Source organism: Mustela putorius, unplaced genomic scaffold (genome assembly GCF_011764305.1).
Source record: "Mustela putorius furo isolate JIRA1106 unplaced genomic scaffold, ASM1176430v1.1 tig00000460_pilon_pilon_pilon, whole genome shotgun sequence".
Lineage (NCBI taxonomy): Eukaryota > Metazoa > Chordata > Mammalia > Carnivora > Mustelidae > Mustela > Mustela putorius.
The window spans coordinates 20462346-20480368 of NW_025421389.1; the positions used below are offsets into that span (position 1 = coordinate 20462346).

At 52.3% G+C, this 18023-nt stretch overlaps 1 protein-coding gene and 1 long non-coding RNA gene across 10 annotated transcripts; one reads left to right on the plus strand and one right to left on the minus strand.

Moving 5' to 3' along the window:
* Nucleotides 1–1136: 1136 nt before the first annotated feature.
* LOC123392185 lies at nucleotides 1137–4952 on the minus strand. Its single transcript, XR_006606893.1, has 2 exons — nucleotides 4628–4952; nucleotides 1137–1712 (listed from the first exon to the last, which is right to left on the minus strand). It is a non-coding gene; the product is annotated as an uncharacterized LOC123392185 (long non-coding RNA).
* Nucleotides 4953–5006: 54 nt separating this feature from the next.
* HYOU1 (hypoxia up-regulated 1) lies at nucleotides 5007–16879 on the plus strand. 9 transcript variants are annotated; one of them, XM_004750005.3, is made up of 26 exons: nucleotides 5007–5221; nucleotides 6038–6135; nucleotides 6364–6457; nucleotides 6635–6713; nucleotides 6871–7025; nucleotides 7144–7220; nucleotides 7513–7694; nucleotides 7915–8030; nucleotides 9294–9486; nucleotides 9665–9799; nucleotides 9957–10039; nucleotides 10162–10294; nucleotides 10460–10647; nucleotides 10847–10985; nucleotides 11733–11793; nucleotides 11935–12014; nucleotides 12355–12570; nucleotides 12717–12889; nucleotides 13058–13145; nucleotides 13260–13382; nucleotides 13555–13688; nucleotides 13821–13905; nucleotides 14526–14760; nucleotides 14850–14897; nucleotides 15227–15280; nucleotides 15410–16879. In XM_004750005.3, exons 2-26 carry the CDS (start codon nucleotides 6045–6047, stop codon nucleotides 15472–15474), a joined length of 3027 nt encoding a protein of 1008 aa, XP_004750062.1. In that variant the 5' UTR covers nucleotides 5007–5221; nucleotides 6038–6044; the 3' UTR covers nucleotides 15475–16879. The 9 variants fall into 9 exon arrangements, with proteins under 9 accessions (XP_004750062.1, XP_012910409.1, XP_004750064.1 ...); XM_013054955.2 differs by having other exon boundaries at nucleotides 5007–5172; XM_004750007.3 differs by having other exon boundaries at nucleotides 5008–5221; nucleotides 15413–16879.
* Nucleotides 16880–18023: the final 1144 nt, after the last annotated feature.

Below are 18023 nucleotides of genomic sequence, written 5' to 3' on the forward strand. Positions count from 1 at the left end.
TCCCTCTCTCGCCATCTCTCTGTCAAATAAATAATTTTTTAAAAAGAACATAAACAATCTTTTTGTGATACTTGTCTAAGTCCAGGAACTTCAGTATAGTAAGGAAGATAAGCAGGCAAACTGCACAGAAAATGATGTACTAATTCAGTTATAGTTCTGCATATGGAGACCTTGAGGTCTGAATGGACTGAAGATAAAGAAGCAATTCAAGTCTTCAGCTTGAAATTAAAGAGATCACAATTCAAAATCAAGGAGTGCCTAGCCATGGCCTCTTTTCCTCTTCAGCAAACTGCTGTCCGTGACGTACAGAACAGTCATATCCACTGGAGCAAAACAGGAACACTTCTTGTTCTGGCTGCGAGTTTTTATTTTCTATCAGTTTGTTTTGTTTTTTCTCATCTGGCTCTCGGGGTAGAAACCATTTTCCAGAATACTGAAAGGTCTGTTTTTTTTTTTTTTTCCTCTTAGTCCGTATGAGGGCTAGCAGAAGTTTCCACTTTAGCAACAGGAAGGGCAATCTAAAATAAACTCAGAAGGACGCCTGCATGGCTCAGCTGGTTGGGCGTTTGCCTTCGGCTCGAGTCATGATCCCAGGGTCGTGAGATCGAGTCCCACATGGGGGTTTCTGCTCACTGAGGAGCCTGCTTCTCTCTCTGCCTGCCACTCCCCCTGCTTGTGCTCTTTCCCTCTCCCTCTCTAACAAATAAATAGAATCTTAAAATATACTCAGAGGTCTCCAAATACAGGAGAGCCCAACTTCCAAAGCTATGGTGAAACAGGAGGAAGCAATTAGCAGATTATTGATTGTGAAAATCTGGCCCCCTAAAGAGAAAGGAAATTCCCCATGAACTTGGCAGAACACTTAACCAAGCTTTTAACACTGCAGTAGTGTCCATTTTTAAGATGTATTTCTCCCCACTAAGAACAGGAACAAGTAGTTAACTAATGTCTATTTGGTGCTTAGGGCGTCCCAAGCATTGTGCTAAGCACCTTACCCCCCTCTACATCAGCCCTGTCAGGCATGTACCAGCAGGTCGCTTTTAATGCTGTAGAAACTGAGGCTCAGGAAAGCTGAACAACTTGCCTTGAGTCACACAGGTAGAAAGTGGTGTTTACAGGCAAATCCAGGTCTGCCCGACTCTAAAGCCCCATATTCTGGGTGCTCGATTTATTTATTTATTTTTTTAAAGCCAATTCCATAAATTTGTTCATAATTCTGAGCAATTCTCTATGCGGTCGTGAAATGACAGAATTCAAGAAAACTGGAAGTCTTGCTTTCTCTTGACACTTAATCATCCCCATCTCAATGCAAACTGTGAAATGTTCCCAATCTTTTGCCTTCTCTTCCACACCTCCCATCCTATTCAAATTCGTAATACCAGGACCACAGAAACACATCAGTATCCTTACTAGTGTCTATACAGGCATTGTCATTCACTGCTGTGGGGAGCAAAGATAATAAATCTTTCTGGAGCGCAACTTGGCAGAATATATCAAATGCCTAAACAGGAATTTAGGCCTGCATAACCACTTCTAGGAATTTATCCTAAGTAGATTATAAGGGGTAGATCTGAATAAAGATTTGTCAATTAAGTGTCTATTGCAATTTTATAACAGCAGAAAAAAAGAAACCACCTAATTGTCAAATAGTAATCTTGATAAATACATTATAGTTCTTCATGCTGCAATTCTATAGATAGCCACTGAAAATTCTGTAGAGAAAAAATGACATAGGAAAATGTTCTCAGTAAATTAAATAAAAAACAGTCACAAAGTATTATTTCCATTAAAGTTTAAAGTGTGTGTGTGGATACACAACATAATGCTAAAAGTATTTAATTTAGAAAATTCAATTGTGGGTGGTTTTTATTTTATTCTTTCTTTTTCATGTTCTTCCAGTTTTTTTCAGTAACCGTATTTTTGTAATTCTAAAGCCACTGGTGAAGAAGTAGGGAAAAACTCATCTGGTGCAGCATCTCCTGATAAAAGTTTTCCCCTGCTTAAGGTTTCCAGCAAAAATCAAACCCTCTAGTTTTGTTTTCTTTCTTGAGAGAGAGACTGAGAAAGAGAGAGCAGCAGTGTTGGGGAGGGAGGGAGAGGGGAGGGGTAAGAGAGTGGCGCAGAGGGAGAGAATCTTAAACAGGCTCCATGCTCAGCGTGGAGCCTGATGCAGGGCTTGATCTCACGACTCTGAGATCATGATCTGAACTGAAATTAAGAGTTGGACGCTTGACCGACGATGCCACCCAGGCGCCCCAAGTCTTCTAGTCTTTTGTGCAACACATATAAAATATTTTTAATTTTTAAAAATTTTTTTTAAAGATTTTATTTATTTGACAGATCACAAGCAGGCAGAGAGACAGGCACAGAGAGAGAGAGAGGGGGAAGCAGGCTTCCTGCTGGGCAAAGACCCAATGCAGGGCTCAATCCCAGGACCCTGAGATCATGACCTGAGCTGAAGGCAGAGGCTTAACCCACTGAGCCACCCAGCCACCCTATTTTTAAAATTTTTATTGAAGTCAACATATACATGGAAAAGCGTACATAAAGCAGCCCATTAAATTTTCACAAAGCCATTGCAACAAGCATTGCAAACAGCACTGCCAGGACCCCAAGAAACCTGTTAGGCCCTCTTCTAAACACTACCACCCCACAAAATTAGAACCATCTCCATTTCTATCACCATAGCTTAGTTTTGCCTGGTTTTAAACTTTATATCTAAAGTGAAATTGGGGGCTCCTGTCTTCTGTCAGTTTGGTGTATGTTCTGCAAGGTGGCAACTTGTGGGTTCCTGCTCAGTGTGGGGAAAAGGATGTAGTCCTCAAATGTTATTAACAAGTTATTTGAAATAAGAACTAGCGAATTCAGCTGCTCTGGTCAATCTAAATCAGGTGTTTTACTTTTAAACGTTCCCATTGTTTTACGACATGTCCTTATGAAACACTTCTCCCCTCTGTTCAGGACTTGCACCTGCTACATCTCCCAAGGGGCAAATTCCCAGGTGGAAAACCATCACTGCAGCAAACCTGTGCTGTCACCAAGGATATTCTGGGGATGGGAGCTCAGGAGCAGGGCACACTCATCTTTCTGCTTTCGCAATTTGCAGCCATTCAGTAGGTTTTTAGTAAGTGCATTGAAACCATAAGCCTATTTGTTTCCCAACAGACTGTGAGTTTTCCAAAAGCAATGACACAGTCATTCCCATCTGTGGAATCCCATACCTGGTACTGTGCTTATATGCGACAAAGGCCCAATAAATCTTAAAAATGCAAAATCTGTTTAAAACAGAAGGAAAGAAGGGCACCTGGGTGGCTCAGCTCGTTAAGCGTCTGCCTTCAGCTCAGGTCATGATCCTGGAGTCCCAGTATTGAGTCCCACATCGGGCTCTGCTCCCTCTGCTCTTCATTCTGCTTGTGCTCTCTCTCGCTCTCAACTAAGTAAATAAAATCTTTTAAAATAAATAAATAAAAATTTTAAAAACGAAGAAATGGATGGAAAGAATCTACCGTCCTACATAGCTACCCAAAAGTAGAGTCAGTCATACAGATACAGAATCTTTCTTAGTGGGACTGAAATGACAACGTTATGTGTCCATCACTGTGGCTAACCAACCCCCATGCTGTGGAATGTTCTACAGCAGTAAACCATGAGGTGAATCTTTACACACAGCTATGGAAAATCCTCACGATTTGTTCTCAGTTACCAAAAAAGAAGAAAAAAGCAGGTTGCAAACAATCTAATTCTATAACGTTCTATCATTTACAAAAACACAAAAGCCACATCTTTCAAGATACCTATGGAAGTAAATGCACAGAAGAGGCCTGGAAGATTACACACCACACTGATAACAGCAGATAGCTCCAGAGATGAGGTTGAGGATGGTATAAAAGGGATTTATTCCTCCTTGTTTCTACCAAGGTCTCCAGATGAAGACTGAACAACCCACAAATTGAAGAAAAATCGACTTCTCCCTTGTACTGCCAGTTGGTTTATCTTCTAAGCATAGAAACCTGACTCCTCTGTCCCCCTAAACATCATGAAAAATGTAGGGAAAGAACAGGTAAGAGTTCCTTAAACAAGCCATAGCAGTTACGGCCAGGGCCTTTAAGGAGACTTCTGTGAGGGGAGCCCTGGAGTCGATTTCGGGAGAGGCAGGAAACAGGAGATCCATCTTCCACATTTAAGAAATTTGAGCTCATGTCAATAAAACGGGGGGCGGGGCGCTTTCCAAGGGCTGTGCACACTTCCATGGGGCTGTAAAAATACAAAGGAGGGAGGGAGAAGCGCCAAATACCTGTCTGAGATACTGTAATTCGGACAGAAGCAGGAAAAGAGAAGGGAAGCCACATAAGATTTAATGGAATGAAAACATAAGGTGGTGCCTTTACGCCCAATTACAGCCTCAGCGCTTTGCATTCTGGAATATTCCGTTTCATAAAAATGGATCTTAGAGTAAGGAGTCCAGGCCAAAGTCTGCCACCGATAACAAGCGTCATCTCCGTCCCGCTAGCGAACATCGTCTTTTCTGGTGGCTTTAGTGTCATCGGTGAAACGGGGCGGGGTGAACTAAGCCTGTAGCGCAGCCATTCTGATTTCTATCCAAAGCCTAGAGCAGTTCAATACCAACCAGCAAGCGAGCGCCTCTTCCGCGTGGCTACAGAGGGGATGCGGGTCACTCCCGCTCCTCGGCCGGGGCTCCCCAGGTGACCGGAAGAAGGGGGCCGACTGCGGGACTGTCCGTGCGCCCACTCGCACCGGCCTCGGGTCATTCCCGACCCCGGTAGTCCGGCACCCAGAGCCGAGGCCGGAAAGGTCCAGGAGCGTACGGGGGCGGGCGCCGAGCCCCGTGACGTGGTCCAATCCCCAGCCGGCGCCGGCGGTTTCCCCCCAACTGGCGGACGGGCCCCTCCGCGGCCTCCGAGGCCCGAGCCGGCGACGGAGGAGGGGGCGGGCGTAGGACGTGGCCCAATGGGAGCGCGCGCCGGGGCGGCGGGGGCGGGGCCGGGCGCGCGGCGCAGGGCCGGGCGGCGGAGGCTCCAATGAGCGCGCGCCGCGTCCGGGGCCGGCTGGTGCGCGAGACGCCGCCGAGAGATTGGTGGCTAATGTAACAGTTTGCAAACCGAGGGGAGTTGTGAAGGGCGCGGGTTTGGGGGCGCGCTGCCGGCCTCGTGGGTACGTCCGCCGCCGCGTTTGTCCCAGAGCTGGGGCCGCAGGAGCGCAGGCAAGCGGTGGGGGTGGGGGGGATGGCGATGGGAGCGGGCCACCCCTCCGGGAGGAGGCAACGTGCTAGCTCCGGGGGCGGGTCGGTAGCGGGAGCGAGGGCCGCACGGACGCCGGTGCGCTTGGCCCCGAAGCTCGGTCCCTGGGGCGCACCCACGTCTTAGAGGTGGGCCGGGCTGCGTTTCCGGGAGTGGGAGCTGCCGCCTTCGCCAGGTGAGGCTTAGGTAAACTCGGGGGACTCGGTGCCCGCCCGGCGAAGAATCTTAGCGCTCCTGGCACGGCGTCTGTGTAGGCAGTGGGGCCGGGGGTTGGGATGGAGAACGGGGGGCGGGGTGGGACACCCCAAAGGGATACCGAGAAGGAGACAGGCCCTTCTAACATCCCAGCCTCCTCCAACGTCACCACCTCTCAGTTCCCGTCCAAGTCCGGCCTGGCTTTCCCCAGCCAGCGGGGGAGCTCCAGGTGTAGGGAGGTAGTTGAGCCCTGGGCGGAGATCCCTGGTCTCCCCCCAGGTGTCTGACAGCAGGGGCAGGGCTAGGGTGCACGGGTTATAGCCTATGCAGTGGACGGAAGGTTCTGGTCTCCTTTCTTCCGTCCTGGTACCTTCCTTGATTAGGGATGTACAGGATGGAGCCCAGGACCCTTTGTGTGGTTAGAGTCCCGGGTCATTATCAGAAGGGAGAGGAGGGGGATGTAGGCTACTCAGCCCCGGGGAGACCATGGAGTATGAATCTTAAAGCTTCTCTGTTCTGGGATGAGGTTCTGTCTTCTTCACACAGGGCATCCGGTTACAAGTGTTGTTTTTCTTCTCCCTCAGAGGCACAATGGCAGCCACCATCAGGAGGCAGAGGCCGGGGAGGCTAGCCTGTTGGGCTGTGATGGCTGTGCTCTTGGCCGACCTGTTGGCACTGAGTGGTGTGTACCCCAGGAGCAGGCTCAGAAGAAGAATAAATGAGTGAATGATGAATGATCCATGGTGGGAGGGGAGCTTCTGGTTGGAAGCCTCTGCACTGGAGTTGCTGAATCCAGTCCTTTATCTTTTCACTTTTTTACCTTTTCTGTGGAGAGAGGTGTCCTTTGGTTAGAGGGGACTCAAGAATGTGGGGGAAGAGGGGTGAATTGACAAATCTGTTTCCTTTGCAGACACACTGGCTGTGATGTCTGTAGACCTGGGCAGCGAGTCGATGAAGGTGGCCATCGTCAAACCCGGAGTGCCCATGGAAATTGTCTTGAACAAGTGAGGGCTATCCCAGTATCCGGGGTGGGGAAAGAGGGGAGTCTGTGCTCCAAGCCAGTGTGTATGCTTCCTAGGGCCCCCAACAGTCTGGTGTCTGAGTGGTTGTATTTGAGGTGTTGGGGCTCCTAAGTCCACACCCTGCTATAGGCACCTGGGCCCTGCGTCTCCTCTTTTTAGGGAATCCAGGAGGAAAACCCCAGTGACTGTGACCCTGAAAGAAAATGAAAGATTCTTTGGAGACAGTGCAGCAAGCATGGTGAGCTTAGCAGCCCACCCCTTCCCAGAGTGGTGGGCAGAGGGGAGGAGATGATAGACACCAGAGCCTGAGCCCTTATCAACCTCTGATGTGAGAGGTAGGTGATGGTGGGCTTGGAAGCCTCATACTCTATTCCTTTTTTTTTACCTCCTCTCAGGCCATCAAGAATCCAAAGGCGACACTGCGTTACTTCCAGCACCTCCTGGGGAAGCAGGAGGGAAACCCCCACGTGGCCCTTTACAGAGCTCGTTTTCCAGAGCATGAGCTAGGCTTCGACCCACAGAGGCAAACCGTGCACTTCCAGATCAGCCCGTGAGTGCTCTGCTGGGGACGGCGGGCTCAGCAGGGCCGATAGGCTCCTCTAGTGCTCACAGTTGTCCTGGCCTTAATGTCTGGCTGTCCTTGCCTCTAACTACCCACTTTCCCCCAGGCAGCTACAGTTCTCACCTGAAGAGGTGCTTGGCATGGTTCTCAACTACTCCCGTTCCCTGGCTGAGGATTTTGCTGGTGAGTAGCTAAGGTGGGGTTGGTGGTGGCCAGGTTTCCTAGGGTCTCCTAGCTGGGCAGCTTTGCCTCCCAGGGAACCTTCGTCAGTGTTAGAAAATATCTTTGCTTTGGTTATCTGGGGAGCTGCTCCTGGCATCTACTGGGCTGGGGATGCTGCCAAACGTCCTACAATGCGCAGGACAGCCCCACACAGCAGAGAGTTATTTGGCCCAAAATGCCAATAGCACCAACACTAGGAAGTGTCGTCCAAGGCATGGAGCTGGTGGGAGCCCCGTTCTGTTGTCCTCTGTAGAGCAGCCCATCAAAGACGCGGTGATCACCGTGCCAGCCTTCTTCAATCAGGCTGAGCGCCGGGCTGTGCTGCAGGCCGCACGCATGGCCGGCCTCAAAGTGCTCCAGCTCATCAACGACAACACCGCCACGGCCCTCAGCTATGGGGTCTTCCGCCGGAAAGATATCAACACCACCGCCCAGGTGAGCCAGGGAGGAACTTCGGCCAGAGGGTGGCTGGTTCTGAGGATGGAGGCCACTTGGAGTGTTTGGCATCTCGTGTGCATGGCTGGCCCTTGCCAGGATGCAGCAAGAGAATGGCCCTCTCGGCCGCTATTAGAGCTTTTCAGCCTCAAGGAGAGAGTGGGTGTAGCAGCTGGAGTTAGATGAGGTTCCCATGACCGTTGTCTTGGTGTCTGTGCAGAACATCATGTTCTACGACATGGGCTCTGGCAGCACTGTGTGCACCATCGTGACCTACCAGACAGTGAAGACCAAGGAGGCGGGGATGCAGCCGCAGCTGCAGGTCCGGGGTGTGGGGTAAGTCGGTGCTGGGCTCACTGAGACACCCTTGGGTCGGGGCTTCTTGGAGTGGCAGCCGCCACATTTTCCTGCACGAATTCTCTCCTGAAGTATCGATCATCACGGGGTACCTCTTGGAAGAGCCAGGGGAAGACGGGGAGGGAGGAGGACTGTTTGGGAATTTTGAAAGACGGACCTTCCTGAGCGGCTTCTAAGGAAACCCGTAGACCACATGCAGTCATTTCGCTGTTCTTGTCTTTTCTGGTGTACTTGTTGACAACGTTGTCTTCTCTTTCAAACCCATTCCTTTCTGGCCAGCTCTCCTGCCAGTGCTTGAGTCCAGGCTACCATCATTTCTGACTTGCAGGGTTAGGAAAGGTCTCCTTGCCTCCAGTGCGGCCTTCTTCCAGTTTTTTCTCCACATTGCAGCGAGAGAGTTCTTTTCAAAATGCTGACCTGATTATAATCTGTTTCTTTAAAAAAAAAAAAACCCTCATACCTTTTACATTAGCCTGTGGGAGCCCTGGCTCCTCCCACTTGTTTCTACCCAGAGCTCCTTGCTCTTTGAGCGCCAGCTGCGCCTGCCCTCCATGGGAACGTACTGGGCTGGCTCCCACTGCGTGTCCTTTTGGATACTGTTCCCCATCTCTCCAGTTGTTTTCCCTTTTCTTCGCCTCGTTACCTCCCCTCATCCTTCAGATTGCAGCTCAATTATCACATCTCCACAGAACCTTCCCTGACATCAGCAAGTAGGCGACACTTCCCTTTTCCATCTTCTTTTTTTTTTATTTTATTTTTTTTTTTTTAAGATTTTGTTTATTTATTTGACAGACAGAGACCACAAGTAGGCAGAGAGGCAGGTAGGAGAGGAGGGAAGCCGGCTCCCCGCTGAGCAGAGATCCCGATTCGGGGCTTGATCCCAGGACCCTGGGATCATGACCTGAGCCAAAGGCAGAGGCTTCAACCCACTGAACCACCCAGGCGTCCCCCTTTTCCATCTTCTGACACTGTTGCTTGTCTGTTCCTCATAACTCACGGGGTGGTACATGCTTTCCGTTCGTGTGTTTGTTCAGTGCTAGATTGTAAACTCCTTGGCCGCAGGGACCCTGGCTTTTTTCTCTCAGTCGCATGCCCTGAGACCAGCACATACTTGACACCCAGTAAATACAGTGGACTGGAGGAGGAGGCGAACTATCACTGAGGTGTCGCCACGTCCGTGGAACAAGAGTCAGGGACCCTGTGTGTTCCTCACACTTTTCTCTCTCACTTTTTCCTGAATAGATTTGACCGTACCCTGGGGGGCCTGGAGATGGAGCTCCGGCTGCGTGAGCATCTGGCTAAGCTTTTCAATGAACAGCGCAAGGGCCAGAGAGCAAAGGACGTGCGGGAGAACCCCCGTGCGATGGCCAAGCTGCTGCGGGAAGCGAATCGACTTAAAACCGTCCTGAGTGCCAACGCTGATCACATGGCACAGGTGCCCGCACGTGGCTACTTGAGGGAAAATATGAGCTAGGCCGCTGGCGTGTGGTGTGGCCCATCCCTTCTTCCTCGGCCTCCTGGCGTCCCCTCAAAGTCCCAGTCCCTCGGTTTCTGGCCTGCCCAGCCAGAGGAGGACCTGGGTGGGAACTCTGACATGCCTCATCCTCCCCCAGATCGAGGGCCTGATGGACGATGTGGACTTCAAGGCGAAAGTGACCCGAGTGGAGTTTGAAGAGCTCTGTGCAGACTTATTTGAGCGGGTACCTGGGCCCGTACAGCAGGCTCTCCAGAGTGCTGAGATGAATTTGGTGAGGGGGAGTCAGGCATGGGCCTGGGGTGGAGAGGCGGGTGGGAGAGAGGGTGACAGGTTGGCGGGCTGGAGGGGGCAGGAGTGTTAAGGAACAAGTCAGCGCTGAGGAGGAGGGCTAACACCCAGCTCTTGTGTGTCCCATTCTTTCTCCACAGGATGAGATTGAGCAGGTGATCCTGGTTGGCGGGGCCACTCGGGTCCCTAAAGTTCAGGAGGTGCTGCTGAAGGCTGTGGGCAAGTGAGTGTGGAGGTTGAGGCAGTGGGGCTGGGGCTCCAGGGCTAGGTGGCTGCAGGGCTGAGGAGAGGGCGGCCAGGGCGGCTGCTCCAGAGATGACACGCTGAAGCCCGGGACTTCCACAGGGAGGAACTAGGGAAGAACATCAACGCAGACGAAGCAGCTGCCATGGGGGCCGTGTACCAGGCAGCCGCGCTCAGCAAAGCCTTCAAGGTGAAGCCATTTGTAGTCCGAGATGCGGTCCTCTACCCCATCCTGGTGAGTAGGCCCGTCTGATCAGATGACAAGCTCCCTCACTGAGCACACTCCCTCTGTCTGCTCTAGCCTGTCCCCTTGTTTCTCTGCCCGCTGACATTCTCTGCGTACCCTTACCCCCAACGTGCTCCCGCTCTCCAGCATGCCTCCTCTCTGCCTGCCTTGTAGGTGGAGTTTACAAGGGAGGTGGAGGAGGATCCTGGGGTTCGCAGCCTGAAGCACAATAAGCGTGTTCTATTCTCCCGAATGGGGCCCTACCCTCAACGCAAAGTCATCACCTTTAACCGCTACAACCACGACTTCAACTTCCACATCAACTATGGCGATCTGGGCTTCCTGGAGCCCGAGGATCTTCGGTGAGGGAGGTGGTCGGGATGGGAGGGAGGATCTGGAGCCACAGGGCTGACAGAGGCAGCAGGCTGTGCGGTCAGGGTTGGGGTGAGCATCTTCTGGGAGGAAAGGAGAGATATTTCATGCCGGGAAGCTACGTAATCTAGAGCTGGAGGAGGCAGGCTGGGTGAGCTCCCTGGAATGGCTCTCTCGTCCCCCAACCAGGGTCTTCGGCTCCCAGAATTTGACCACGGTGAAGCTAAAAGGTGTGGGTGAGAGCTTCAAGAAGTATCCCGACCACGAGTCCAAGGGCATCAAGGCTCACTTCAACCTGGATGAGAGCGGCGTGCTCAGCCTCATCAGGGTGAGAGCAGAAGGAGGCCCTGGGTACAGGCCAAGGGCCCAGGTCCCACCAGCCTTCCCAGAGTGGTTCCTCCATATGGTATCAGAACATAAGAAACAAGAAGAGTTTGGGAAATGGAAAAGTCTTGCCTCTGAACACAGCTAACCAAGGATCTGCTGTGGTGTTTTCAGGGTCTATAAATGCTTATGAGTGTTGTAAAGTTCAGGTCCTATAGATGGTTAAGTAAGTCATTCTCAAAAAGTAGGTCTGGGGGGCGCCTGGGTGGCTCAGTGGGTTAAAGCCTCTGCCTTCGGCTCAGGTCATGATCCCAAGGTCCTGGGATCGAGCCCCGCATCGGGCTGTCCGCTCCACGGAGAGCCTGCTTCCTCCTCTCTCCCTTTCTACCGGCCTCTCTGCCTACTTGTGATCTCTGTCTGTCAAATAAATAAATAAAATCTTTAAAAAAAAAAAAAAAAGTAGGTCTGGGGTTAATATCTTTTAAAACACACTGTGGGAAATAATGGTCCATTCTGTATTTGAGTAGAGAAGTGCAGGGTTCAGGGGAAAGGAGCTAGGAGTCTGTCTTCAGAGGGCCCATAATCAAAGGGGGCAGAGGTGACTTGGCTCAAGAGCCAGTAGAAAGAGGCTGGTGAGGGACTAGGCCAGCACCGTAAGTCACCTGGATGCACGTCAGTAGACGCCCACGGTGACAGGATATTTCCAGGGGAAAGATGGCTTAGCGTGTGTGTTTCTTCACCCTGTTTTCAGGTGGAGTCTGTGTTTGAGACCCTGGTGGAGGATAGCCCCGAGGAGGAATCCACCCTGACCAGTAAGATGAGTGTGTGTGTGTGTGTGTGTGTGTGTGAGGGAGGCGGTGCTTGTATGCATTGGGGGTGGGCAGGCCTTGCTTTTGGGTGAGGTGGTGTCACTGCTGTGGCCCTTTTGAGTTTTGGGGCTTTCTTCCTGGCAGAACTTGGCAACACCATCTCTAGCCTGTTTGGAGGGGGCACAACGGCAGACACTAAAGAGAACGGTACAGACGCCGTCCAGGTGAGGCCAGCATGGAGCCAGGGGAGCTCGGGGGAGGGAGTATGTGCCCCAGGAGTGGCAGCAGAGGCAGGGATTGGGGTGGGCTTTCCAGCTGCCTGGGACTGGCTAGACTACCCCTTCCCCTGCCCAGTGAACCATACCATCCTCTGGACTCCAGGCGGCCCCTGTGCTTGGAATCCAGGGCACATTCCCCTCCTCTCTAAGCCCTTGTCCTTTGTCCGACTAGGCCACCGTTGCCATCCAGTCATCTGTCTGCCCCCACACTGTGCTGGCAGCCGCAAGCCTAGGGGACGCGACCTGGCTGGGCCTTAGGCTCTGCTACAATGACGGTTTCCTACAGGGGTTGGGGGCATCTGTGATTGTTTCCCAGGAGGAGGAGGAAAGCCCTGCTGAGGGGAGCAAAGATGAGCCTGGGGAGCAGGCAGAGCTCAAGGAGGAGGCTGAGGCCCCCACGGAGGACACTTCTCAGCCCCCACCTGCTGAGCCCAAGGAGGATGCAGCCCCTGAGGAAGAAAAGGCTGCAGAAAAAGAAAATGAGGAAAAGTCTGAGGCCCAGGTGAGCTGCAGGTGCCGAATAAGGCCAGGGTGGCCCCAGGGGCTAAGGGAATAGATGCCTGCCTTGTTGCTTGTCCCCAGAGCCCTGCCTGTGGGGAATAGAAGGGCCTAAGCTTTTCCTGATATGCTCCTCTCTTTCCCCACTAGAAGCCAAGTGAGAAAAAGGAAACAGGGTCTGAGGGTGTTCCTCCAGCCCCAGAGGAAGAAAAGAAGCAGAAGCCTGCCCGGAAGCAGAGAATGGTAGAGGAGATTGGGGTGGAGCTGGTGGTCCTGGACCTGCCTGACTTACCTGAGGAAGAGCTGGCCCGCTCAGCGAAAAAGTGAGTAGAAATTCTGTGTGTGTGTGTGTGTGTGTGTGTGTGTGTGTGTAGGGTGGGCAGGGTATGTGTGTGCCGGGTATGGAATCCCTCCTCTGGGAGGGAGAACTGTCTGACCCAGGCTCCAAGTTCAACATGCTCTCTCCTTCATGCTTCTTTTTTGTCCCACAGACTCCAAGACTTGACACTCCGAGACCTAGAGAAGCAGGAACGGGAAAAAGCTGCCAACAGCTTGGAAGCTTTTATCTTTGAGACCCAGGTTGGTAGGCTGGGAGGCAGCCTGCCCTGGGCCCGGTGTCTGAGGGGGGTCTGGCTCTGTGAGCCTTGCCCTCAGGGGCTCGGTGCATGCTTGGGCCTGTGTGCTCCTCCCTAGGACAAACTGTACCAGCCTGAGTACCAGGAAGTGTCCACTGAGGAGCAGCGTGAGGAGATCTCTGGGAGGCTCAGCGCGGCCTCCACCTGGCTGGAGGACGAGGGCTTTGGGGCCACCACCGTGGTAAGCGGCCTCCCAGACACGGTGGGTGGGATGGGAGCCCTCGCTTTCCTCTCCAGGGTCAGAGAAGGTGAGGAGAGCTGGGGTGTGAAGCTGTGACTGGGATGCAGGGCTGGCTGCAGGCCCCCTCTCCTCCTTTCAACGCCTTTGCCCACTCCCGCCCCACATCCCTCAGATGCTGAAGGAGAAGCTGACTGAACTGAGGAAGCTATGCCATGGGTTGTTTTTTCGGGTGGAAGAGCGCAAGAAGTGGCCTGAACGGTTGTCTGCCCTTGATAATCTCCTCAACCATTCCAGCATGTTCCTCAAGTGAGCAGCCCCTTTGCTTTTCTTCCTAATTCAGTCCTGCCGAGCCTCATTGTCCTTCAGCTTCCCATGCCCCGCGTGCAAACCCCTGACCCTTCTTCCTCTTGGGCTCACCATCTCCTTTCTGGCTTCCAGGGGTGCCCGGCTCATCCCAGAGATGGATCAGATCTTCACTGAGGTGGAGATGACAACGTTAGAGAAAGTCATCAACGAGACCTGGGTAATCCGGGTGTAAATTCTCACGGGGATCCTCGCCCTGGCAGGGTGTCCGAGCTAGGCAGCATGGGAGATGCCGAGTGATGGGGACTGAGCAGCAGCCGCCGCCTCCTGGCCTCACAGCTGATTGCGAAGGGGCCATGACGGATTAGCCCCAAACAAGGGTCATGGCCATGCCCGAGTTGTCAGACTGGAGTAGCAGCAGAGCCCATTCCCATGACGTTAGAGCTCCGAGGAGCTGGGGCTTGAGCTGTACTCAGCAAGTGGGCCTGGGTTCGGGGAGGTGAGGAGGACTGGTCACAGGAAGCAGAAACTTCCTTTTTGGATGTGTGGAGAACGTCTTTGAATCAGAGCTCTAGAAGTGCAGAGACAAGGGAATAATCAAGAGGTTTGGCTAGTCGGTTCCAAGTAAGCCCCAAGCGTGTAGGTTGCTACTCCTTTGTGGAAAGCCTCGGATGCTATTTTGAGGAGCCTGCCTCCCCTTGTGGGGGCTGACAGCCAGGTAGAGTGGACTGGTTTGTGATCTGAGGGCAGAGTCTGAGGCTGGTTGGGGTGTATTTCGTCTGTGGCAGATTTCTGAAGGCTCCGGGGCTAGCTCTCAGCTTGTCCTGGCCTCACCCACAGGCCTGGAAGAATGCGACCATGGCCGAGCAGGCCAAACTTCCCGCCACAGAGAAGCCCGTATTGCTCTCAAAAGACATTGAGGCCAAGATGATGGCCCTGGACCGTGAGGTGCAGTATCTGCTCAATAAGGCCAAGTTTACCAAGCCCCGGCCCCGACCCAAGGACAAGAACGGGACCCGGGCAGAGCCTCCCCTCAATGCCAGTGACCAAGCGGAAAAGGTCATCCCTCCACCAGGTGAGGGCAGGATGCCTGCTGCGGGTGCTACTGGGCAGGAAGAGGCCTCTCCTTCCTGGGACTACATTTTACCCCTGGTTTCCTTCCAGGCCAGACTGAAGATGCAAAGCCCATTTCAGAACCTGAGAAAGAGACTCGTGAGTTGGGGAAAGTGATTGGGAATATGGCTGTTGCTTAACCTAAGGGTTGGCACACTGGCAGGCACAGCTGGTTTCTGGAAGGTCCACAAGCTGTGAAAGACCATTACATTTTTAGGTTATTAGACACACACACACACACAAAGGTCCACAAGCTGTGAAAGACCTTTACATTTTTAGGTTATTAGACACACACACACACACACACACGAGCTGTGGCCCACAGCTCCTAAAACATTTACAGCTGGCTTTTTACAGAAAAAGTTTCCTAACCCCTCCATTAGCCCCTTCCTCCCTTCTGCAGAGGCTAACCTCTTCCTTCCCCAAAGCAGGATCTGAACCGGCAGATGCTGAGCCTCTGGAGCTGGGAGGTCCTGGAGCAGGTGAGCGTGGAACTGGGGCTACCTGGGAAGCCTGGTGGGAGGTCCTGGGGTCAGGGGGATCTGCACAGAATGGGGCCAGGTCACCTCGACTTCACCTGCCGGCATCCCTTTGCTCTTCCCCACTCCCAGCAGAACCGGAACAGAAGGAACAGCCAACAGGACAGAAGCCAACTTTGAAAAATGATGAACTATAACCCCCAGTTCCCATTCATCCTGTCCCCTTCTCCTACCTCCTCTATTTATTAAACATCAAGGGTGGGGGGAGGGGTTGCTCCTGCCCTCACAGGCTTCAGTTCCTTTTCTCTCACCTTGATCAGAGGTGTGGAGAAGGGGACGGAAGGGACAGCTCACCAGTTCCTTCTGCAATGGTTCTGTGGTAAAAACTGAAATTGCTCGATTTCCTAATCCCACCCCTGGTTCCCTACCCATCCAGGCCCTAATTTGGGAAAAATCACTATTATGTCTTAATTCTTTGCCTGTGGGTAGGTGAGAGATTGACTGTGAGGGGTCAACGGACCTGGCAGGGGGAGGGGTGCCCTGGGATATTAGAGAGTCTCCAGTCTTCTCTGTCCTCCTTCCTGCTCCCTCTTCCACCACGAAGTCTGCCCTACAGGGGCCAGTGTCTACAGAGCCTTGGTTACCAGGTCTGGTTTCTGAGTGCCTATCTCTGCTCTTTTCTTCTCCACGGTCTTGTCTTTCCCTAAAAGACCTCATCCCCAGTGACTCCTCTTCCCATGGTTTCCTTGCCTTCCTGTGGCAAGTTAGGCAGCTGCTGCCTCCTGCCCAAGCCCTTCTATCCAGGCAGGCTGCAGCAAAGCTAGATTAATCCCCACCTGCTTGTGCACCGCACCCCCCGCCCCCCAGCATCCCCCCTCCGGTGGCCAGAGTAGGCAGGGAGAAAGCGGAGGAGGAGAGAGATGTGTGAAAAACCCGGAGCTCCCACTTGTGGGCTCTCAGGCCCAGGAGAGCGTGCGGAATGGCCTGCGTGGGATGCCGGCCTCCTGTGAGCACTGTCGGAGTCTGCATCGGCCCAATAGCCTGTTCCTCCATGTCCCTATGACTCTTGGCCCCCTGCTCTCTCCCCTTTTGCCCCCCCCAGACATAGCCTTTCCCTGGCCCCCTAGCCCCCTGGGCTGACCAAAATGTGCTTTCTACTGTGAGCCCCTATCCCAAGACCCTGGGAAAAGGAGAGGCCGTGGTGTGAATGTAAAAAGGCCACCTCACCCTTTTCGCGACAGGCCTTGTGGGGGACGGAAAGGGGTAGGGGCTGGCCTGCCTTTCTTGAGTTGCTCTGTTGAGATGGGGGCTCTTGACCCCGTGCCCATGTTGGGGAGCCTACCCTCCGTATCCCGAATGGAGCAGGAGCCACAGCTGCCACCCAGCTCCCAGGGTAAGGGGGAATCTGGTTGTGTCTGTCTTCTGTCCTTTTTTTTTTCCCTTTTTTTTTTTTGCCACATTGGCAGAAATGAGACTGCAGGGTCCCACCCCATCCTGTATGTTTGAGTTCTTTCACTAGCGGTTGAGGCTGGTTGGACAGGTTTGAGTCAAATTGTCCATTGTTAATTGAGAAACTGTTTCAATAAAATATTCTTTTCTACAGTTTTTGTGCCGTGATTTTTTTTAAGTTTTTAAATTTTATTTGTCAGACAGTGAGAGAGCACAAATTGGGGTGGGGGGCAGCAGGCAGAAGGAGAAGCAGGCTCCCTGCTGAGCAAGGAGGCTGATGCAGGGCTCCATCCCAGGACCCTGGGGTCATGACCTGAGGTGAAGGCAGACGTTTCATCGACTAGGCTGCCCAGGCACCCCTTGTGCTGTGATTTTTTTTTTTTTTTAAGATTTTATTTATTTGACAGAGATCACAAGCAGGCAGAGAGGCAAGCAGAGAGAGAGGGGGAAGCAGGCTCCCTGCTGAGCAGAGTACCCGATGTGGGCCTTGATCCCAGGACCCTGAGATCATGACGTGAGCCAAAGGCAGAGGCTTAACCCACTGAGCTACCCAGGTGCCCCTGTGCTGTGATTTTTTAAACGTTTGTTTCCTGAGTTTAGACAGTCCCATGTTTATTAGAGAAAAAAAAATTTTTTTAAAAGATTTTATTTATTTATTTGACAGAGAGAAATTACAAGTACACTGAGAGGCAGGCAGAGAGAGAGAGAAGGAAGCAGGCTCCCTGCTGAGCAGAGAGCCCAATGCGGGACTCGATCCCAGGACCCTGAGATCATGACCTGAGCCGAAGGCAGAGGCTTAACCCACTGAGCCACCCAGGCGCCCCAATTAGAGAAAATTTTTAAGAGGAGTTTGAATCTCAACATTACATACACTGGTACCACCACAATATTAACATTTTGGACTTAGTTGAGATTCATATGTATTAAGTTGTTTTGTTTTTTCATGAAAACAAAACTGGTTTTATTTTTCCGCTGACATGTTTTGGACCTCTATGTCCCAGACTTTTTTAGGTGACAATCACTTTTTAAGATGACAACTCCGTTTTGCAAATAAGAAACTGACAGTTCCTGGGGCTCCTGGCTGGCTCAGTCAATAGAGCAATGTGACTTCATCTCAGGGTTGTGAGTTCAAGCTCCATCTTGGGTGTGAAGCCTACTTACTAACTAGCTAGCTAACTAAATAAGTAAGAAGTTGACAGTTGACAGTTCATAAAGGTTTCAGTTACGGACCCAAGCAATCAGGTGTTAAGTCCCACAGCTATGTCTGAACTTAATTCTGATCTGTTAGCCCTCGCTG